Consider the following 24,201-nt stretch of genomic DNA (forward strand, 5'->3'; position numbering starts at 1 on the left):
GATAATCAAGCAGATTGCGATGGGGATAAAATTGTATGAAATAACAGTACTTGCCTTTCGAGAGCTTATAATCTGGTGAAAGAAAGAGATCAAAGTCGTTCATTAGAGAAAAATGAAGCACTAAACTATATAGTACAAACTGCAAGAGCAGAAGCATGGAAAATGAGACAATCAGCATGGGTCTGAATAATTTGAAAAAGCTTGTGGAGGTGAGAGAACTTAAAATGGGCCTTGACAGAGGGCAGGTAGAACTGCATAGGTGTAGGTTAAGATGGGGGGGATAACAGGATGAAGACACAAGTGTGGGGAAAAGCACAACATGTGGAGGCAGGCATTAGTATAGTTTGTTCTGAGAAGAGTGCAACCAAACTAGGGGAGAGAAGACCTTTATCTGATTGAAACATCAGACAAGTAGTATGATAAGGAACAGGTGGGGTTGAAAGGCTTGGCACCAAAGTGTGTATGGTGAGGTGGGAGGGATACTGTAAGTTTTGAACAGAGAAGCCACTTGAGGAAATCCACATTTTAGTTAGCCCACTAGGGCTGCAGCAAGCAGGGGATTACAAACAGGAGAGGCAGGGAGACTAACTTAAGATAGTGTGAAGCAAAGCAGACAAAACGTTTGTTGGCAATGAGATTAGAGATAAACTTCTAAAATGGAGACGTAAAGGAATTGATGATGTAGGGAATGAAGGCAAGGTAAGAGTTCATGATGAATCTAAGCATCCCTAGCCTGGAAAGACCAGGGAAACCCTGACAGAAAACTACAAATGCCCCTTTTGTTAGCTTGTCTGGGAAGCTAATTCACGTTGATAATGGCTATCATCCCAATTAGCTGAACTGCATATTTTAATAGCTGCCTTCAATGCCTTGACCTCAAGAACTGAAGGGAAGCATTTTCCAACAGCATCCCTCATGCTAATACAATGGAGGTGTTTGCTTACTCCGCTTACAATCACAGCCGCCGTTGCAAACTTCACCCTTAGAAAAATTAGGATTATTCCGGGAAAGATACCCATTCACCCTTTGGGTAGCAGGATCTTGCCAATTCCTCAGCTGTCAGAGCGAGTTCGTGGAGAGAAGGGAGGCGCCTGGAGGAGGCGGCCTCCCAGGGGGATCGAGGAAGCAGGGTTCAATCGAAGAAGTAAAACCACCGATGCCAGAAGAATGAAAGACAGGGAAGGGACTCGGCTGAGGGGAGAGAGAGACCAAAGGACCGTTAAGCCCCTCCCAGGCCGGGAACCAGGCCAGCCCGGCCCCGCGCGGCCTGGCGCGGCCCAACCCAACTCCCCAACCTGGAAGTCCAGGAGTTTCCCCCTCACCTGCTCGGGCTCATCTGACGACTGGGAAACCGAGGCTCCCACAGTCGGAAACGCCACCGCGATACCAACCCGGAAGCATTGAGATCAGCGGAAGTAACCAAGTCGTCGCCTTGACAACAGTAGCGCAGGCATTCTAACTCCACCTACTCCAAGCCTAAAACGAAAGGCGCGAAATAAAACGCGGACACGGTTAGGGGTCTTCACGGCGAATTCGGGCAGGCTGCGGGCTCAAAGGCCCAGAGGGTACAATCTGCCTCTCAGGAAATGTAGAGAGAGGGAGCTAAGGCATGAAAATTTGGCAGCTTCTGCAGTTAGTGCTCGCCAATGAGGACGGAAACGTCCCCTCATTTCCGCGTTACCACCCACCTCGCGCGCGCAAGGACTGGGAGAGGGGCGGAGCAAGAGGAACAAGGCAGCGGAGCCGTGGGAACGGGGGGCGGGGCTAGCGCATGCGCGAAGGGTACCAAATAGGCGGGAAAGTGAGGGGGCGGGGCAAAGGGATTTAAAAAGGTGGGAATTATGGGGACTGGGGGAGGGCCTGGTGAGCGGTACAGAGTGAGTTGCCTGAGCTCGTGAAGAAAATAAAGATCAAGTAAGCAAATAAACTTCAGCACCTACGGGGAGCTAAGCTTTAGGGAATAAAGAATTAGACAGGCACTGTACTCAAAGCACATGGTTGAGAAAGAGCAAATTGGAAAGAGATGAAGGGACCGTAAAAAGTTAGAGGTAAAGAATTTTAAGGGTAGAAATGCTAATGGTGGATTTCGAATTTAATCCATACCTCACAATCAGCCAGAAAGAGATTGCAGAGCCTTCCAGCCGCCTTTGGGCTCTAGACCCTAAGGCCAACAAAAGGAATAGCGGGAAAACACCCTGAGTGATTCTGCTAAACAACTGGAAACATACTATGACATTTAACCCTTCCTCGTAAAGGCTCCGTAATCTCGCGGGAATACACAATTAATAGGGTTTATCTGAGTGTAAGTAAAAGTAAGTAAATGCAGAGCACATGGATCTAGACATTACTTGTTGAATGAATGAATGTTTGGAATACCTTTCTTCTGAAAGGATCTTTCTCATTTTCATTCACATCTTGGTTTTTCCCCCCGTTTAAAAATTTCTGCAGGCAGCATGCATACTATTAGCTTACTTTCAGAATGCTTACCAAGGGTGATGCTAAGAGCTTCATGGTACAGACAACTACCCTATGAGACAGGTATTATTTTCCCCTTTCGATAGTTGAGGGAACTGAGGTATTAAGAGTAACTTACTCAGTGGCAGGTCAAATTCGGGTCTGATCAAAGAGCCCAGGCTCTTTAAGCATTGTGCTATACTGCTCTCGATTTTAAGAATATCCTTGTTTCCTTCAGAAACTTCCTTACTAAAAATAGAGGCAACATAAGAAACATGTACATGCATTCCAAAATGTGAATTCCCTTCAATTTACTTCTCAGCAAAGCACTCCCTTTCAGCCAAAGGGGGTTGTGGCATAGAGTCCTGCCTATTTGGAAAGACTATACTCTCCCCAGTGCCATGAATTGTATGTCCTGCTGTGGCCTGCACCCATCCCTCACATCCAGGTTGCTGACCCTTGTAGAACGGTGGCCCTCTCTGTTAACAAATCACTGCCTCAGCTTTTTTACAAAACTGCACTTTTGCCTCCACAGCCACTGCCATCACCAGCTAATTTCACCAGCCAGCTGTGTAAACTTTGTTAAAAGAAGCTCTGTTGTCAAACAACTTATTTTTAAAGTTCTACAATAGATAAATTTAAAAATAGTATTTGTAGAAACATTATAAACACATACCATAATTTTACTTACCACATTTGCAGTTTGATTGCTTTGTTTGGTTTCAACATTTTTTTCTAAAACAACAAAAAATGTAATCCTCATTACCCAAATTGGCCATTTTCCTTTTTAATTACCTTCTATTTGTAGTCTCTACCACATAAACCAGTATTCGATTATACTCTGCCTTGTGTTATACTTGAGTTCTGATCTTTTCAAGAGGTATTTGAGAGGATAGAATCCTGGAATCTTCAAGTTGAAAGGAGATTGAGAGGTCCCTTCTACACTATTCATCAGAAACAGTTGCCCAGCCTTTGCCAGAATACTTCCAGTGTAAGTACACATCACAAGCCAGCCCATTATGCTATTAGATAACTCTGTTGGAAAGTTCCCATTTTATGTTGAACTAAAATGTGCCTTTCTCTTTTCTACTCTCTCAAGACAAACACCTGGACTTAAAGGATGAAAAGAACAGATTCAAAAAGACATATGCACCCCTATGTTTATTGCAGCACTATTTACAATAGCCAAGATATGGAAGCAACCTAACGTTCCATCAGTAGATGAACGGATAGAGAAGAGTTGGTACATATACACAATTGAATATTACTCAGCCATAAAAAGAAAACAAATCCTACCATTTGCAACAACATGGATGGAGCTAGAGGATGTTATGCTCAGTGAAATAAGCCAGATGGAGAAAGACAAGTACCAAATGATTTCCCTCATTTGTCGAGTATAAAAACAAAGTGAAACAGAAGGAACAAAGCAACAGCAGACTCACAGACTCCAAGAAGGGGAATAGCAGTTAACAAAGGGCAGGGGGTGAAAAGGGTGAGTGGGGAGGGAGGGAGAAGGGGATTAAGGGGTATTATGATTAGTACATATAATGTAGGGGGTCAAGGGGAAGGCAGTATAGCACAGAGAAGACAAGTACTGACTCTATAACATCTTACTACACTAATGGACACTGCATTGGGGTATGTGGGGGTGGACTTGATAATATGGGTGAATGTTGAAACCACAATGTTGCTCATGTGAAACTTTTATAAGATTGTATATCAATGATAACTTAGTTTAAAAAAAGAATGAAAAGAGCATTGTATTTGGAGTCAGAATACCTTGTTTTTTAATTAATTGAGGTGAAGTTCACATCACTAACTCAATATTATGTCAATTATCTCTCAAAACTGTGGGGAACCAAAAGAAACAAATAAAAAGAAAATAAAATTGAAAACATTTATATTTTCATTAAATGACACAATTAAGAGTCAAAAGGCAAACTCTAGGCTGGAAGAAGGGATTTTTAATCCGTGTATCCTACAAAATCTCATACCAGTATAACTAAAGAACACCTAAACTTAGCAATGAGAAGACAGGCAACACAATTTTTTTAATGAGAAAAACACCTGAAAGGCACTTCATAAAAGAGTATATCCATATGACCAATAAGCATATGAAAAAATGCTGACCATTATTAGTCATATAGAAAATTAAAATTAAAATCACAATATACATCCACCAGTGCAGCCAAAGTTAAAGGACTAACAATACAAGAGTTTTGGTGGAAAGCATCTCAAATTCTCATACAATGCTGGTGGAAGGATGTATTAGTTTTCTACTGGTGCATAAAAAACATTGCCATGAATTTAGCTGCTTGAAACACCACACATTTACTGTTTCCCCATTTCTGCAGATCAGAAGTCCACGCATGACTTAACAGGGTCCTGGTCTCTGAGTCCCAGAAGGCTGCAGTCAAGGTATTGACCAGACTTTGTTTTTATCTAGAGACTTGGCTGGGGAAAAAATTTGCTTTCAAACTCACTTAGGTTGTTGCAGAATTAACTTCCTTGCAGCTGTAACACTGAGGGCTTCAGTTTCTTGCAGGCTATTGGCCAGAGGCCATTCTCAGTTTTCAAGGCTGTCCCCAGTTTCCTACAACATGGCCGTCTCCATAAGCAGTTCACAGTATGGCCACTTGCTTCTTCCAGGCCTGCAGGAGAGCAAGAACCTAAGATGTGGTTTTATAAACACAGAATATAGTGGAAATATTATTTTCTGTGATGAAGACCATACCTGTTTTTCAAAATTACAATAGCTTCTTTTTCTAATTATAAAAAATTAGTCATCATAAAACATTTAAACTATACCCAAAAGCAGAAAGAAGATAAAAATTACCCCAAATCCAAACATCCAAAGACTACTTATTACTCTAACAGTGTTGAGAGCCTCCTTGTAGTCCTCCCTCAATGCATACACACATGTTTATACTGCCGTTCTTGTGATGTATGTGTTCCTGTAACATGCTCTGCAGGGTGGCCTCATGTGCTGAAGTCAGCCTCCCTGGCTACTTCTAACTTGTCTTCCCGCATTTCCCCAGTTTTTTTTTTGAGAGGGCATCTCTCATATTTATTGATCAAATGGTTGTTAACAACAGTAAAATTCTGTATAGGGGACTCAATGCAAATTCATTAATCAACCCCAAGCCTAATTCTCAACGGTCTCCAATCTTCTGAGGAACAACGAACAAGTTCTTATATGGTGAACAAATTCTTACATAGTGAATAAGTTCTTAGATGGTGCACAGTACAAGGGCAGTCGTCACAGAAACATTCAGTTTTGATCACGCATTATGAACTATAAACAATCAGGTCAAATATGAATATTCGTTTGATTTTCATACTTGATTTTCATACTTGATTTATATGTGAATCCCACATTTCTCCCTTATTATTATTATTATTATTATTATTATTATTTTTAAATAAAATGCTGAAGTGGTAGGTAGATGCAAGATAAAGGTCGAAAACATAGTTTAGTGCTGTAAGAGGGCAAATGTAGATGATCAGGTGTGTGCCTATAGACTAAGTATTAATCCAAGCTACACAAGGGCAATAAAACATCCACGGATGCAGAAGATTTCCCTCAAAACAGGGAGGGTGAGGTTCTAAGCCTCCCCTCTGTTGATCCCCAATTTCTCACCTGATGGCCCCCCTGCGACTGTGCCTGTCTTAGGTTGTTCCTCCCTTGCCCATCTCTGGCTAAACAGTCGTCTTCCGGGGCCATACAAGGAAATGCAAAGTTGGTAAGTGAGAGAGAAGCAATATTCTTTGAAAAGGTTAGCTTTTTACTTCTTTGCAGATTTATGCCCTGTGGCTTTTATGCCCAGCATTTGTCTTGAGGTATCTTTACCACTTGGAAGAATTATGATACTCGGTAATTTTGTTATGAGGCACGAATTCTACTTAAGGGTTGTAATTAGGAAGGAAGAAGAAAAACTATAGAAGTAGCAGACAGAAGAAAACATGGGAAGATTGATTATTTCTTTGACATATCTTCTTGTAGAGTAACATAAGCATGTATAGGTTTTAAACTACTAATTAAATTGCATACACACATTAACATAATAGGAATACAGCTACATAACCAAAGCAGACCTACAATTACCAGCCATCTCCAGTGAAACCAAGAAAACCACTTAGGCACCCTAGGCATTTGTGAAAACTTACCAATGATATGATGGATATTGTCTAACTCAATTTGAATAGTTTGAGAAAAATCAGACATATTAAAACAGCACATCCCTGGGAACTGTTCACATCCCATATGCTCTTTCAACAGTAGATAGTCTGTAGTCGCAAGATTTTGGAGCACTGCAACTTGCACTTCTCCTGATTCTTGGTTGAGTTCCGACAGTATAGATCCAGACAAATTTGTTGTTTTACTGTATGGACAGTCCATCTTAGATATCTCCTTCTTCATTCCAATGGCAAGTCCAGGAACCGGTGGGATGAATGCAGCTACAACTGCAACAGCAGCAGGATCTTTATTGCAGTTTTTTGATATTCATCTTCTGGAATGACTCTTCCAGAGAATGTTGATGTTGGAAGTTCTTCTTCATATCGTATCTTAATTCATTTTCTGGGTAGCCAAATTCTGCTTTGATCCTCTGCATAAACACAAACAAACCCTTTGCCCACACTTTGATATGCCCTTTATATCATTGTGAAGAACTTATTGGAGATCACCACACAGGAACTGCTTTTTTTTGTTTTTAAGAGAAAGGAATATTATCAGAAAAATGCACTTCCACAGCTGATCATCTGACACCCTTTAAATGATCAAAATTAAGGATATTTAAATCATACTTTAATCGTAGATTTACAGTTAGTTTTATCCTATCAGGGAATAATCGCCCGTTACTTCCCTTTTTTTTTGTTATCATTATATACCAGGAACCCCTATAAACCCCTTTACAGTCACCGTCCATCAGCATAACAAAATGTTGTAGAATCACTACTTGTCTTCTCTGTGTTGTACAGCCCTCCCCTTTCTCCGACCCCCCCATTATGCATGCTAATCATAATACCCCCTTTCTTCTTCCCGCCCTTATCCCTCCCTACCCACCCATCCTCCCCAGTCCCTTTCCCTTTGGTACCTGTTGGTCCATTCTTGGGTCCTGTGATTCTGCTGCTGTTTTGTTCCTTCAGTTTTTCCTTTGTTCTTATACTCCACAGATGAGTGAAATCATTTGTTATTTCTCTTTCTCCACCTGGCTTATTTCACTGAGCATAATACCCTCTAGCTCCATCCATGTTGTTGCAAATGGTAGGATTTGTTTTCTTCTTATGGCTGAGTAATATTCCATTGTGTATATGTACCACATCTTCTTTATCCATTCATCTACTGATGGACACTTAGTTTGCTTCCAATTCTTGGCTATTGTAAATAGTGCTGCAATAAACATAGGGGTGCATTTGTCTTTTTCAAACTTGAGTGCTGCATTCGTAGGGTAAATTCCTAGGAGTGGTATACCTCGGTCAAATGCTAAGTGTATTTTGAGCATTTTGAGGAACCTACATACTGCTTTCCACAATGGTTGAACTAATTTACATTCCCACCAGAAGTGTAGGAGGGTTCCCCTTTCTCCACAGCCTCGCCAACATTTATTATTGTTTCTCTTTTGGATGGAAGCCATCCTTACTGCTGTGCAGTGATACCTCATTGTAGTTTCAATTTGCATTTCTCTGATAATTAGTGATATGGGGCATCTTTTCATGTATCTGTTGGCCATCTGTATTTCTTTTTTGGAGAACTGTCTGTTCAGTTCCTCTGCCCATTTTTTTAATTGGATTATTTGTTTTTTGTTTGTTGAGGTGGGTGAGCTCTTTATATATTCTGGACATCAAGTCTTTATTGGATCTGTCATTTACAAATATATTCTCCCATACTGTAGGGTACCTTTTTGTTCTATTGATGGTGTCTTTTGCTGTACAGAAGCTTTTCAGCTTAATATAGTCCCACTTCTTCATTTTTGCTGTTGTTTTCCTTGCCCGGGGAGATATGTTCAAGAAGAGGTCACTCATGTTTATGTCTAAGAGGTTTTTGCCTATGTTTTTTTCTAAGAGTTTTATGGTTTCATGACTTACATTCAGGTCTTTGATCCATTTTGAATTTACTTTTGTGTATGGGGTTAGACAATGGTCCAGTTTCATTCTCCTACATGTAGCTGTCCAGTTTTGCCAGCACCATCTGTTGAAGAGACTGTCATTTTGCCATTGCATGTCCATGGATCCTTTATCAAATATTAATTGATCATATATGTTTGGGTTAATGTCTGGAGTCTCTAATATGTTCCAATGGTCTGTGGCTCTGTTCTTGTGCCAGTACCAAATTGTCTTGATTACTATGGCTTTGTAGTAGACCTTGAAGTTGGGGAGTGAGATCCCCCCTACTTTATTCTTCTTTCTCAGGATTGCTTTGGCTATTCGGGGTCTTTGGTGTTTCCATATGAAGTTTTGAATTATTTGTTCCAGTTCGTTGAAGAATGTTGCTGGTAATTTGATAGGGATTGCATCAAATCTGTATATTGCTTTGGGCAGGATGGCCATTTTGATTATATTAATTATTCCTAGCCATGAGCATGGGATGAGTTTCCATTTGTTAGTGTCCCCTTTAATTTCACTTAAGAGTGACTTGTAGTTTTCAGGGTATAGGTCTTTCACTTCTTTGGTTAGGTTTACTCCTAGGTATTTTATTCTTTTTGATGCAATTGTGAATGGAGTTATTTTCCTGATTTCTCTTTCTATTGGTTCATTGTTAGTATATAGGAAAGCCATAGATTTCTGTGTGTTAATTTTGTACCCTGCAATTTTGCTGTATTCCGATATGAGTTCTAGTAGTTTTGGAGTGGAGTCTTTAGTGTTTTTTATGTACAATATCATGTCATCTGCAAATAGTGACAGTTTAACTTCTTCTTTACCAATCTGGATTCCTTGTATTTCTTTGTTTTGTCTAATTGCCATGGTTAGGACCTCCAGTACTATGTTGAATAACAGTGGGGAGAATGGGCATCCCTGTCTTGTTCCCGATCTCAGAGGAAAAGCTTTCAGCTTCTTGCTGTTCAGTATAATGTTGGCTATGGGTTTATCATGTATGGACTTTATTATGTTGAGGAACTTGCCATCTATACCTATTTTGCTGAGAGATTTTATCACGAATGAATGTTGAATTTTGTCAAATGCTTTTTCAGCATCTATGGAGATGATCATGTGGTTTTTGTCTTTCTTTTTGTTGATGTGATGGATGATGTTGATGGATTTTCGAATGTTGTACCATCCTTGCATCCCTGGGATGAATTCCAGTTGGTCATGGTGTATGATCCTTTTGATATATTTTTGAATTCGGTTTGCTAATATTTTATGGAGTTTGGGAGTATTCCCTCCTCTTCTATTTGTTAGAAAACTTTAAGGAGAATGGGTATTATGTCTTCTCTGTGTGTCTGATAAAATTCCTAGGCAAATCCATGTGGACCCGGGGTTTTGTTCTTGGGTAGTTTTTTGATTGCCGTTTCAATTTCTTTGCTCGTAATTGGTTTGTTTAACTTTTGTTTTTCTTCCTTGGTCAGTCTTGGGAGGTTGTATTTTTCTAGGAATTTGTCCATTTCTTCTAGGTTTTCCAGCTTGTTGACATATAGGTTTTCATAGTAGTCTTTAATAATTCTTTGTATTTCTGTGGAGTCTGTCGTGACTTTTCATTCTCATTTCTGATTCTGTTGATTTGTGTTGATTCTCTTTTTCTCTTAATAAGTTTGGCTAGAGGCTTATCTATTTTGTTTATTTTCTCAAAGAACCAGCTCTTGGCTTCGTTTTTTGCTGTTTTATTCTTCTCAATTTTGTTTATTTCTTGTTCTTCTTTTTCCATTTTCAATAATTGTGCTGTGAGACTATTCATTTGGGATTGTTCTTCCTTCTTCAAGTGTGCCTGGATCGCTATATACTCTCCTCTTAAGACTGCTTTCGCTGCGTCCCACAGAAGTTGGGGATTTGTGTTGTTGTTGTCATTTCTTTCCATATATTCCTTGATCTCTATTTTAATTTGTTCGTTGATCCATTGATTATTTGGGAGCATGTTGTTAAGCCACCATGTGTTTGTGAGCCTTTTTGTTTTCTTGTAGAAGTTATTTCTAGTTTTATACCTTTGTGGTCTGAAAAATTGGTTGGTAGAATTTCAATATTTTGGAATTTACTGAGGCTCTTTTTGTGGGCTAGTATGTGGTCTATTCTGGAGAATGTTCCATGTGTACTTGAGAAGAATGTATATCCTATTGCTTTTGGATGTAGAGTTCTGTACATGTCTATTAGGTCCATCTGTTCTAATGTGTTGTTCAGTGCCTCCGTGTCCTTACTTATTTTCTGCCCAGTGGATCTATCCTTTGGGGTGAGTGGTGTGTTGAAGTCTACTAAAATGAATGCATTGCAGTCTATTTCCCCCTTTAGTTCTGTTAGTATTTGTTTGACATATGCTGGTGGTCCTGTGTTGGGTGCATATATATTTAGAATGGTTATATCCTCTTGTTGGACTGAGCCCTTTATCATTATATAGTGTCCTTCTTTATCTCTTGTTACTTTCTTTGTTTTGAAGTCTATTTTGTCTGATATTAGTACTGTAACCCCTGCTTTCTTCTCACTGTTTTTTGCCTGAAATATGTTTTTCCATCCCTTGACTTTTAGTCTGTGCATGTCTTTGGGTTTGAAGTGAGTTTCTTGTAAGCAGCATATAGATGGGTCCTGCTTTTTTATCCATTCTATTACTCTGTGTCTTTTGATTGGTGCATTAAGTCCATTTACATTTAGGGTGACTATTGAGAGATATGTACTTATTGCCATTGCAGGCTTTAAATTCGTGGTTACCAAAGGTTCAAGGTTAGCCGCTTTAGTATCTTACTGCCTAACTTAGCTTGCTTATTGAGCTGTTATATACACTGTCTGGAGATTCTTTTCTTCTATCCCTTCTTATTCCTCCTCCTCCACTCTTCATATGTTGGGTGTTTTGTTCTGTGCTCTTTTTAGGAGTGCTCCCAACTAGAGCAGTCCCTGTAAGATGCCCTGTAGAGGTGGTTTTTGGGAAGCAAATTCCCTCAGCTTTTGCTTGTCTGGAAATTGTTTAATCCCTCCTTCATATTTAAATGATACTCGTGTTGGATACAGTATCCTTGGTTCAAGGCCCTTCTGTTTCATTGCATTAAATATATCATGCCATTCTCTTTTGGCCTGTAAGGTTTCTGTCGAGAAGTCTGATGATAGCCTGATGGGTTTTCCTTTATAGGTGACCTTTTTCTCTCTAGCTGCCTTTAAAACTCTTTCCTTGTCCTTGATCTTTGCCATTTTAATTATTATGTGTCTTGGTGTTGTCCTCCTTGGGTCCTTTCTGTTGGGAGTTCTGTGTATTTCCGTGGTCTGTTTGATTATTTCCTCCCCCAGTTTGGGGAAGTTTTCAGCATTTATTTCTTCAAAGACACTTTCTGTCCCTTTTTCTCTCTCTCCTTCTTCTGGTACTCCTATAATACAGATATTGTTCCTTTTGGGTTGGTCACACAGTTCTCTTAATATTGTTTCATTTCTGAAGATCCTTTTATCTCTCTCTATGTCAGCTTCTATGCGTTCCTGTTCTCTGGTTTCTATTCCATCAATGGCCTCTTGCATCTTATCCATTCTGCTTATAAATCCTTCCAGAGTTTGTTTCACTTCTGTAATCCCCATCCTGGCATCTGTGATCTCCCTCTGGACTTCATCCCATTGCTCTTGCATTTTTCTCTGCATCTCCATCAGCATGTTTATGATTTTTATTTTGAATTCTTTTTCAGGAAGACTGGTTAGATCTGTCTCCTTCTCTGGTATTGTCTCTGTTATCTTGGTTTGCCTGTAATTTTGCCTTTTCATGGTGATAGAGAGAGTTTGCAGAGCTGGTACGAGTGACAGCTGGAAGAGCTTTCCTTCTTGTTGGTTTGTGGCCTTCCTCTCCTGGGAGAATAGCGACCTCTAGTGGCTTGTGCTGGGCAGCTGTGCGCAGACAGGGCTTTTGCTTCCTGCCAGGCTGCTATGGAGTTTATCTCCGCTGTTGCTGTGCGCATGGCCTGGCTCAGGCTGCTGCTCCAAAATGGTCGAGCCCCGTTGGAGGTGGAGCAGCCGGGAGGCTATTTATCTCCGTAAGGGGCCTCCATGCTCCCTGCTGCCCAGGGGGTTAGAGTGCCCAGAGATCCCCAGATTTCCTGCCTCTGGACTAAGTATCCTGCCCTGCCCCTTTAAGACTTCCAAAAAAGCACTCTCCAAACCAAAACACCAACAGCAACAAAAATAATAAAAAATTAATTAATTAATTAATTAATTTTTAAAAAAATAAAGAAAAATGCACGATTTTCTTTGTCCTCAGGTGCCAATCTTAGGCACCCGCTCACTGGTCTTGCTTCTCTGTTTCCCTAGTATTGGGGTCCCTGTCCCTTTAAGACTTCCAAAAAGCACGCGCCAAAAAAAAAAAAAAAATGGCCGCTCCCGTTTCTTTGTTCTCCGGCGTCAGCCTCAGGCACCTGCTCACCGGTCCTGCCACCCTGTTTCCCTAGTATCCAGGACCCCACGCATGCACTGTGTCTGCGCTCTGGTCTGGATGGCTGGGGCTCGGTGTTCAGCAGTCCTGGGCTCCTTCTCCCTCCCTGCTGACTCCTCTCCTCCCGCCAGGAGCTGGGGGGAGGGGCGTTTGGTACCCGCCGGGCCAGGGCTTGTATCTTACCCCCTTCGCGAGGCGCTGGGTTCTCACAGGTGTGGATGTGGTCTGGATGTTGTCCTGTGTCCGCTGGTCTCTATTTTAGGAAGAGTTGTCTTTGTTATATTTTCATAGATATATGTGGTTTTGGGAGATTTCTGCTGCTCTACTCACGCCACCATCTTGGCTCCCTTATGACCCATTTTTTTTCAGTTTATTTTTTATACTAAGCTTTTGTATATTTTACACTCATAGCCCAACTCAATTCAAACTAGTCACATTTCAAGTGCTCAATAGTCACATATGACAAGTTGGCTACCATACTGGACAGCACAGATATGATTTATTGCTCCATCTAATGGATTATCACATACGTTCTCCAGCATCCCCAGCAAAAAATTATCTAGTTCCTGACTACTCAAATGTGGTCAATTGGCAGCATCAGCATCATTTGGGGCTTGTTAGAAATGCAGAATCTCAGGCCCCACACAAGACCTATTTAAATTAGAATCTGCATTTTAACACTATCTCCACGTGATTCATTTGCATATGAAACTTAAGTCTGTTCTGCCCCCTTTTAAAAAGCAGCAGAGAACTCCCTATCCAATCCCTAAGGATGCCCATTCCATCTTCGTATTCTTCTATTAGAAAAACATCTATCCTTACTTATTTGAGGATTGCCTGGCATTGTGCTAAGCACTTCCACATGAATTATGTCAGTCAAGCCCTGCACTCTATGAGACAGTCTAATTTTGACTCCTTTTGTTGTTGTTTATTGTGGTAAAATATACATAACATAAAAATTTACCATTTTAACTATTTTTGAGTGTATAACTCAGTGGCATTAAGTACATTCATAATGTTGTGTAACCATCATCACTATCCATTTCCAGAACTTTTCATCATACCAAAGAGAAGCCCATTAAACAATCACTTGCCCTTCTCTCCCTCCAGCCCCTGATAACCATTATTTTTTCTATCTCTGTGAATTTGATTATTCTAGGTACCTCATATAAGTGAAATCATACAACATATGTCCTTTGTGTCTAGTTTATTTCACTTAGCATAATGTTTCAACGTTCATCCATGTTGTACCCTGTATCAGAATTTCTTTCCATTTAGCATTAATTCCACTGTATGAATATACCACATTTTGTTTCTCTGTTCACATGTTGATGGACATTAGGGTTATTTCACCTTTTGGCTATTGTGAAAAACGCTATTGTGAACATTGGTGTGCAACAATCTGTTTGAGTTCTTGCTTTTAATTCTTTTGGGTATATACCTAGGAGTGGAATTGCTGGATCATATGGTAATTCTATAGTCAACTTTTTAAAGGAACCACCAAACTTTTCCAAAGAGACCACACCATTTTATCATAGCCTTTAAAAAAAATAACAGTTATTGTGGCTATTTTTCTGATGAGAAAAATTTTTCAATATGCTCTTTTAAAAAAACTGAAGTTTTTTAAAAACTGTAAGCCCATTGTCCAATGAAACTCTTCACATGTTGATGCATTTTCTTCCAGGTCTCCTTTTTATGATCATTGTTTCTTAAAATAAAGGTTTTGTTTGTTACCATGGAATTCTAAACATTCTTTTGAAGGAATAATATTTTAGAAATGTACTTGCCTTAAAAATACACCATTTTTCAAGTAATATGCAGTCATCAGAGAGTATGCTTATGACAATTGTGAAAGAATAATAATAAATAAATTTTACCTTTTACTGGCTGCCTACTATAGTCCAGAACCTGTATACATGCTGACTAATCCTTACAGCAACCCTGTGTAGGGTTTACCATTGAATGGGTCAGGTTTTGCCAGCTGTGGGGTCATGGATAAGTGCCCCCAACCTTCCTGTACCTAAGCTTCCTCACCTGTGAAAACAAAGATTTTACCAGCACCTACCTCAGGAGTTACTGAGCGTTCAAATGAGATGATGCTCATAAGGTGCTTGGAACAAAGCCTGGCTCATAATAAGCACTCCAGAAATGTCTGTACTCACCAAATAAGTTCTGAATGCCCCAAATATTTAAACATGGAAAACTAAAATCAAACCATGACAGTACTAGAAGAAAATTCAGGTGAAACCTTTTTTAATCCTGGCTGGGGAAGACCTTCTAAGCATACTATCAAAGTCAGAAATAATTAAGGCAAAGGATTAATAGAGCTGACCACACAATAAAAATTACTTGTGAATTGAAGAAAACACCACAAAGTTAGAAGATAAGCAATAATTTGGATTTAAAAAATGATAACATAAATGACAGACAAAAGGCTGTTATTTTAATATATGAGTTTAATGAATTAAAAAAGTACATACACTTAAAAGATATTTTCTTAGAAAAAATAGGCAAGGGACATAAACAGTAGAACAAGACTGTCTGATGTGTCCAATTTATCCACAGGGACGTTTTGATAAGCCCTACTGATACAGCTCCCCATTATAATGCAGTCTCCCTGGTCCTCCCTCTCTCCCTAAACTCCAGTCCAAAGGACATTCACTTTGTACTGTTTCCATTGTTTCCATTTTCTTTTACAAAAGAATTATTTCTAATCAGAACAAAAGAAAAAAAACCTGTTAGACAGGGTTAGTCTGTACAGGGAAAACAAAACTATCTTTACAAAATAAATTTTATGATACTAAATATAATATTTGCAAACTCAATTCCTGAGAGAAATGTTAAGAATTTAGTTGATAATTTCCTCTGTTTTGAATCTGAGAATAAGGAATTGTATTGTGTTCCAAATATCTCCTTCTCCCCCTGCACTCAGTGTCAGTATCTGCATCAGATTCATTCATTCATTCGTTCATTCATTCATCACTGGATAGGTACCTACTGAACACCTACTGCGTGCCAGGCATTGTACTAGGCATGGGGACCTAGCAGTGAACTGAAACAGGCCCTGCCCCATGGAGCAGACAGAATAGCTGAGGAAGGGGCAGGCAAAAATGAAGTAAATATTCACGTTAAGGACCTATTATTAGGTGTGAATTAAAATGAAGCAGGGAAAGGACACAAAGAGTGGCAGGGGCTGTTTTAGATAAAAGGGTCAGGAAGGCCCCTCTAAAGGGGTGATATTTGAGGAGAGGTGTGAAGAAGGTGAGGGAGTGAGCTATGAGGATTTCTGAGAACATTCCAGGCAAAAAGAACAGCAACATCAAAGGCCCTGAAGCAGGAGGGAGCCTGGTGTCCTTGAGGAACATCAAGGGGTATGAAAGTGGAGAGCAGTAGGAGATCAGGACAGAGATGTAACAGGGGTGGGGAAAAATCAGGTAGCGCTGTATGTATCATGGTAAAGACTGTGGATTTTATTCTGAGTCTGGGAAGACTGACATAATCAGGAGAAAGCAAGCCCACAAAAAGCAGAGGTATCTAATTCTTCATATTTTTTAATGAAAAAGAGTAATTTCCATTAAAAAAATGACTATATGTGATTATAGACCAAATGGTGACCACCCTTAACCATCCTTCACTCCCCCATCACTGAGGTCTATACCTCAAATTGGCAGGGACTAGCAATAAGGAAATCTCACGTTTGGGGGTTTGAGGAAAGAAAGAGTCAACACAGCAGGTTTGGTGGCTTATTTCTTGATTGTCTCCAAGAGAACCATGATTGACCCTTAGACAACCCACGAGACTGTGTCTGTCAGTTCTTTATATCACCAATGGATTCATGATTTTACTGTGAACACCTGGAGTGAAGTAGGCCATACCATACCATCTTCTTAGGGTTGCTTTACTTAAATACCCAGATTGATGATGTGAGCCCAGTTTCATTGTTGGGGTCCTGAGTTTCCTGGTCAAGTCCAGTTGTTAACAAGATGTGCATAATGAGCAGCCCTCCCATCTGTGCCTCAGACCCTGAAACTTAACACAGGCTTTACTGATCACAGATACTCCACATGTGTCCCTGAAGTTCACTGCCCCAAGAAATCAAAAGGGAAATTATGAAGTATCTTGAATTAAATGAAAAATGAAAACACAATATAATGAAAGCTGTGGAATGCAGCTCAAGCAGTATTTAGAAGGGAATTTATAGCACTAAATCCCTATATAAGAAGAAAGGCCTCAAATCAATGACCACAGCTTTGATCTTAAGGAATTATAAAAATAAAAACAAATTAAACTCAAAGTAAGCAGAAGGAAATAATAAAGGTAAGGGCAGAAATCAGTGAGGTAAAAAACAGGAAAAAAATAGAAAAAACCAATGAAACCAAAAGGTGGTTCCTTGAGAAGATCAATAAAATTTATAAATCTTTATCCAGACTGATCAGAAAAAAAGAGAAATGACTCAAATTACCAATATCAGAAATGAGAAGGGAAATATCACCACAGATTGTTCAGACAGCAACATGATTCAGGGAATGTTATGAACAACAAACAATAAAGAAAACTTAGGTAAATTGGACTTCACCAAAATTGAAAAACATTTGTGCCTTAAAGGACACTACCAAGAAAGTGGGGAAAAAAACACAGAACTGGAGAAAATATTTTCAAATCATATTATCATAATAGTTTAGAATATATAAAGAACTCTTACAGTTCAATGAAAAGATAAACAACCCAGTTAAAAAGTATTACCAGAGACAAAGGACATCATGTGATTACAAAAGGGCATAAATTTTGCAAGAGTACATATTCTAAACATTATACACCTAATAAAAGAACTTCAAAATACATGAAACAAGAACTGATAGACTTGAAATAAAAAATAAACAAATACGCACTCAGAGATTTCAACACATCTCTCAATAATTGACAGTAAAAGTAGACAATATCAGTAAAGATATAAAAGACTCAATGCTATAAACTTGACCTAATTGACATTTATGAAACACTCCAACAACAGAATATACATTCTTTACACATGGCCAGGGAACATTTACCAAAATAGACCATATTCTGGGCCATAAAACAATTCACAACACATTTCAAAGTATTACAACTGTACAAAGTATGTTTCCTGAACACAATGAAATTAATTAGATTTTATTAGATTAGATCAATACAAGAAAGATTCCTGAAAAATCCCCAAATATTTGGAACCTGAACAACACACTTCTAAATGACAGATGGGTTAAGAAAGAAATCAAAAGGGAAATTATAAAGCATTTTGAACTAAATGAAAATAAAGGAAAATTCATGGGATGCAGCTAAAGCCATGGCTAGAAGAAAACTTATGCCACTAAATGCCTATATTAGGGAACATTAAGGATTGTGAAACAATGACTCAACTTCCACCTTGAGAAACTAGAAGGTAAAGAGCAAACTAAATCTAAAGTAAACAAACTTAAACCCAAAATAAATATGACAGAAATCAAACACATTGGAAAACTGAAAAAAACAAACAAACAAAGAGAAGCTGGTTCTTTGAGAATTTCAGTAAAATAGATAAACCTCTAGCCAGATTGACCAGGAAAAAAGGACACAATTAACCAATATTAGGATTGAGAGAAGGATACTATAAATTTGGTATGTAGACTCTAAAATGGTCCCCATTGATGCCTGCCTGCTGTATTCATACCCTTATGTACTGATCTCCCCTTGAGCGTAGACTGACCTAATGACTGGCTTCTAACCAACAAAATATGACAAAGGAGTGGGATGTCACTTCCATGACTAGGCTACGACTACCATCTCACTACACTCTCTCTATGGCTTGCTTTGAAGCAAGCCACCATGTTGGAGAGGCAACATGGCAAGGAACTGAGGGCAACCTCTTGCCAATAGCCAACAGGAAACTGAGGCCCACAGTCCAAAAACTCACAATAAACTGAATCCTGCTAACTACCATATCAACTTAGAAGTGGATCCTTCCCCAGTCAAGTCTTCAGATGAGACCCTGGTACTGGCTGACACCTTGATTACAGCATTGTCAGAGACCCTGAACAGGGGACACAGCTAAACTATACCCATATTCCTGATCTACAGAATCTGTGAGATAATGAGTGTGTATTTTTAAAAGCTGCTAAAACTGTGGTAATTTGCAACGCAGAAATAGATAAACTAGTACAAATGTTAAAATAAGGGAATATTATCAATAATTTTACACTAATAAAGTTGACAACTTTAACAAAAAGGACAAATGAACAAATTTCATAAAATACACAAACTGTCAAATCTCATTTAAGAAATCAATAATCTGAATAGCCGTATAACTATTACAAAAATTAATTTGTAGTTAAAAAAAACTTTCCCACAAAGAAAACTTTGGGCACAGATGACTTCATGGTGAATTATCCCAAGCATTAAATAAGAAATAATTACAGTTCTATACAAATTCTTCCAGAATATAAAAGATAATAAAATACTTCCCAACTCATTCCATGAAATCAGCATTACCCTGATACCAAAATTAAATGCATTAGAAGAAAACAAAGACCAATACTCCTCACAACTTTGGATGCAAAAATTCTTATCAAAATTTTAGCAAATTGAATCTAACATTATGTAAAAAGGAAAGGTCATCATGACTATGAAGTTCATCCGAGGAATGCAAAAATTTAACAATCAATCACTGTAATTCACCATATTGACAAAAGAATAAAGAAAAAAACACTTCTATTCATGGTTTCCACAGTGTATTTCCTAGAATAATACTAATGTGCAAATAAAGAGCTCCATGGCCAAATACATGAACTTGCTCAAAACTTTTGCTTTACATGTGAGGAATCTGATGCCCAGAGAGGTAACTCACTTGGCCAAGTTTGCTTATCTAATGGGGAGCATCATTGCTCTGCTCCTTGTATTACATGACAAATTATCATTTCCACTTGGTATAGGATATGCCTTGAAGGTTTCATAAGCAAATATTGCTTCTATTTCTGTGCTTCCATTACTCCATGGGCTGTCCCTATTATAGCACTTATCATCATATAGTACAATAATCTGTCTTCTCTGGAAGACTGAGCACTCCTTCTGCCCAGGGAATGTAGACTGTAGTAATGTAGGTTTCACTCCATTACTTCCAGTAACTAGAATATAGAGGAATCTCAATAAATGTTTCATGAATGAAAGGAGTGGTGGTACGGGTCTGAATGAACAAGCCAAGAACAAGAGTACAGACATCCACAGGAAGAAAGATACTGAGGAAAAGGATCTAAGGGAGGGAGACAAGATTGGTGGGAAATTAAGAACAGTATTCACACAGCAAAGAATCAGGAAAGCAGACCCAATGAGACACAGTGGTATTACCAATGCAGAGAAGATATTTGGTTCAGAACGGCTGGTACATTATTGCATAATCTCTAAATAATTAGCTATACTAAACACCAAGAAAATGCTCTGCTCCATGCAAAAAAAAAGCACATTATGACCTAATAACCACATTAAAATACTTATTTCAGTTGGATAGCACTGGATATTTATCACAAATTAGTCTTGGTTCGATACATTGAGGGAAATAACTTCAAGCCAGTTATTCTCAAAATAAAAATAATAGAATATATAAAGGCAAAAGTACATCACAAAAGGAACAAATATTCATTGATCAGGACAAGTTCATGATATACATAAGCTTATTTAAATCTCATAACCACCCCAAGGTCGATATTTCCTCAATCGTTTTAAAAAGATTTGAGGAACTGCAGCATCCTCTCTTCTAAGAATCTGAATTCTGTCCTAAGAATCTGGGTTGCCCCCAGAATATTTTTCCCAATAATTTTCAAAACCAAAAATTTTTTTAATATAATGAACTTTTCCAATGACCCCAACTTTATGAACAGGATTCAGTTTTTCTGACTTACAGAATCTCCTATTGAGCATTTAAAAACAGTAACAAGTCCATTATTTTACGCAGGACAAACTCTAGGAATTCAAAACAGCTGCCTCTCCAAGAAGCATCCAATATTTGTAGTTCTTAACATGGTTTTGTATCAAAATCAATTTGTAACTTTTCATGAGAACATAAGTAAAAAGAGAAGGAACGCTTATAGAGTGCTTAATAAATTCCAGATATTGTGCTAAACACATTCCTCTATATAATTCTCACACCCTCCTTACGAGATAAAATGGACCTTGCTTCCTCAGGAATGTTTATAAAAAATTACGAATTTTACAAGTTAGAAAAGCAAAGTACATAAATGGGATAATAATGGAGATTAGCTATAAATACATAGAAAGTAATCTTAGGGACAGCACAACTGTAGGACTATTAATCCAAGTTAACTTTAAATCTAATTTCTACTCATTTGTTTCATTTATTTCACTAACATTTTAAATAGTATTCCAGAAAAATAAGGCCAATACACTATTTCCTAACACTCTTAGACACATCGGTTATGTTCTGTTCTGGAAAACCAATCTACTAACACGAGAGATTTTAAGATTATTAAATTTCAATGGGAAATATTTGCCTAGGATGTTCACTTTGAAACGAAGTGAATCTCATTATATTTATTTTATATTTATACACATGCAATCAAAATTGCGTGCAATGACACTACCATATGCAGTAAAGATTCGTTATAACACAGGTGTTGTTCCTGCCTCCTACCCAGCAGTTCACAACGAAATTCAACCCATTAAAAGTAAAGGCAGTGGCCCTTTGGTTTCAGCTGATATATCAAGTCATTAAATAATTTCCCACATCAAAAAAAAATCCAAAGCACTTTTAAAATAAAAGTGCCCAGCTCAAACGGCTGGAAATTCTAGCCCTGTACCAGCTTTCTTATAACTGACATCTTTCAGGTATCATAAACTATATTAATCTGATCTTGGGGAGGCAAACGGAAAGGAATGTTGAAGACAAATCAATGTTCTTTTTTCATTTAAGACCCCCAAATCCTTAAACTAATAAACATCAGAGTCAGAGGGTGACTCATGATTACAATGTTTTCCTTTGAAATGGTTAAATCAAATGACCCCTCTGGCATTCAAGTTTTAAATCTGCAAGTCTAGACATTACATCAAAATCCAGATATCCAGCTCAGGGAAGTTGGACTCCAGCCCCAAGAACTACTGCTCAAAGCCGACGGAGTTCACGCTGCCTTATTTCCACATCGCCTTCTTCTTTTTTCTTTTCTTCCTTCCTTCCTCCCTCCCTTCCTTTCTCCCTTCCTTCCCTTTCCTTCCTTCCTCCCTCCCTCCCTCCCTTATTTCTTTCATTTATTTTATTATTATTTTTTAATAAACCTCGGCAGAACTCCAAGATACTGAGGAAAGTCCTCAGGCCGCTCTGAGGTCGAGCAGGTCGCTCAGCAACTTGGTGGTCCCTACAGCGGCCATGACCTGCTGCTGGGGTGCGTCTCTGGCCACTTACAGCGGGGTCCTAAGGCTGAGGAAAGGTGCTCAGTGAGAGACCACCGAAGCCCAAAGAAGGGAGTGGAGTGATAGGGCAGGGTATTGGGAAAGAGCAAAAAGGTTGGGGGTGAGAGGGCGCCAAATTTCCAATGTCCCCACTCGTTCCCAAAGTGCACAGTGCGGGAAGGAGACTGGAGGGCCCGGATAGGGTGAGGGGTCAATTCGGCGCCCTGCTGGCCGGGCGGCAGCGGCGGCGGGCAGAGAGATGAACTGATCCGCTCGCCCTGCAAGGATAGAATTGACCAGTTGCAGAGAACGCGCCCCGGACAGTGCCGGGCCTGAGCGGCCGCTAGATGTCCCCAGCAAGGTCCAGGGCCTACAGCTCCTTTCTGCAGGTCCAAGTCGCAGAGTTAAAAAAAGAAACCAGAAACACCCACCACGACTCTCGCTCTCGCCTGGCCTCCTCCTACCCGGCTTGGCCTCCTCCCACTCAGACTGTCCTGCGCAGAGCCGGTGACCAGCCCTTGACCTGCCGAGACTATGAGGCCGCGCGGCGCCAACGCCGCCCGTCCTCCCACGGCCCGGAGCCCGGGCGCCGGCCCCAGCCCAGCACGCCGCCCGCGGGCTCGTGACCCGGGCGCCATGCCCCACGCTCGGCTCCGCCACGCACGGACGACTCCGGGTTCGGCGCGCCAGCCAGGGGAGCCCCTCTGCCCCTGCCAGCCCGAAGCTGCCTGCCGCCCCGCAGCCGATTCCAACCACCGCGATTAAAGTTCGCTCTGGCGGGCACCACGCCAGGGTTCACCTAGCGCCGCAGGGGAGGCGCTCTCGGGCCTGGCCGCCCCTTACCCCCGGGACGAGGTGGCGGTCTCCCGGAACAGAACTGGTGATCTTCTCCAGCAGACATTTTTTTTGCTGGGGTGGTCTCAGCAAGGGGCTCGGCCCAGCTCCCTCTACCCCTCCAGAAGCCGCCAGTTAACCCCTTAGTCCCTGGCTCGCTGGCGCCACCTTCGCGGAGGATGTAGAGGCCCGCGGGTGGTGGTGGGGGTGAGGGGCACGGAAGAGCGGGCGCAAACGCCAAGCGGCTGCAGCGCGGAGGGAGAACAAAGCCCTCAGTGGGGGAGGTGGGATGGGTAGGGCGGACAGGCAAAGAATGAGGAACCCCCGGTCCTCCAGGCTCCCGCGCTCTTCTCACTCCTTCCTCCGCCCCTCTGCGGAGCCAGAAGGACTTGCAGCTGCAGACGCATCTGGATGCGCTGCTAGTGCCACTGATGGCTGCAGCCTCTGAGACAGCCGCGTAGGAAGCTGGCAACTCCCGCCCGGGGAGGCCGCGCTGAAGATGCACAAGTAGGAAAATGCAGGCCGGCCCACCTCGGCCCACTCTTGGAATAGGTTTCAGTTGGTCAAATTCAGTTCGGAGCCCAGTGCAGAATAAAGGGCAAAATTTCCCTCAAACTCCACAGTGTAGCGTGGGCTTCAGGTTTCCAAACACTACATACACTTAAACAACCCCAAAGGTCTAGTCATTTCCTTCCACCCAAACCCTAACAGAATTGCACAGTGCAACCTGTCCTCGGAAATGAATCAGGACGGTCCTTTTCATTTTATAGAGGAGAACCACAAAGCTGCTGTCACAGAGGCACTGCCTGGCACATGTTCTGAACTTCGGTTGAGAAAGAAGCCTCAAAGAGAATAGAAAGAAAAGATAATTACACCTCCCTTCAGTTCAATTTAGGGGTAGAAGTAAGGATTTCTCCAACGACAGCCAGTCACGTTTTGGGTCAGTGAATGCAGTAAAGACTGGG

At 40.4% G+C, this 24,201-nt stretch overlaps 1 protein-coding gene and 1 long non-coding RNA gene across 6 annotated transcripts in view; both read right to left on the reverse strand.

Moving 5' to 3' along the window:
* Positions 1-1,676, reverse strand: part of SLC25A14 (solute carrier family 25 member 14) — a 36,149-nt gene extending 34,473 nt beyond the window's left edge. Inside the window, exons 1-2 of one of the 4 annotated variants that reach the window (XM_073227319.1) lie at positions 1,323-1,676; positions 954-1,191 (exon numbers count right to left, since the gene is read on the reverse strand). In XM_073227319.1, the coding sequence (XP_073083420.1) occupies positions 954-1,019 (66 nt within the window). In that variant the 5' untranslated portion in view covers positions 1,020-1,191; positions 1,323-1,676. Of the gene's footprint in view, positions 1-944; positions 1,192-1,322 lie in introns of all 4 variants that reach the window. The other 3 variants (XM_037016970.2, XM_017664743.3, XM_017664741.3) reach the window with 3 other exon arrangements.
* A 1,662-nt stretch (positions 1,677-3,338) lies between these two features.
* Positions 3,339-23,522, reverse strand: LOC118972141 (uncharacterized). Of its 2 annotated transcripts, none has more exons than XR_012127245.1 (3): positions 23,246-23,522; positions 13,178-13,247; positions 3,339-5,105 (listed from the first exon to the last, which is right to left on the reverse strand). It is a non-coding gene; the product is annotated as an uncharacterized lncRNA (long non-coding RNA). The 2 variants fall into 2 exon arrangements; XR_012127246.1 differs by having other exon boundaries at positions 3,339-5,123.
* Positions 23,523-24,201: the final 679 nt, after the last annotated feature.

The sequence above is a fragment of the Manis javanica genome, chromosome X, assembly GCF_040802235.1.
Source record: "Manis javanica isolate MJ-LG chromosome X, MJ_LKY, whole genome shotgun sequence".
NCBI lineage: Eukaryota > Metazoa > Chordata > Mammalia > Pholidota > Manidae > Manis > Manis javanica.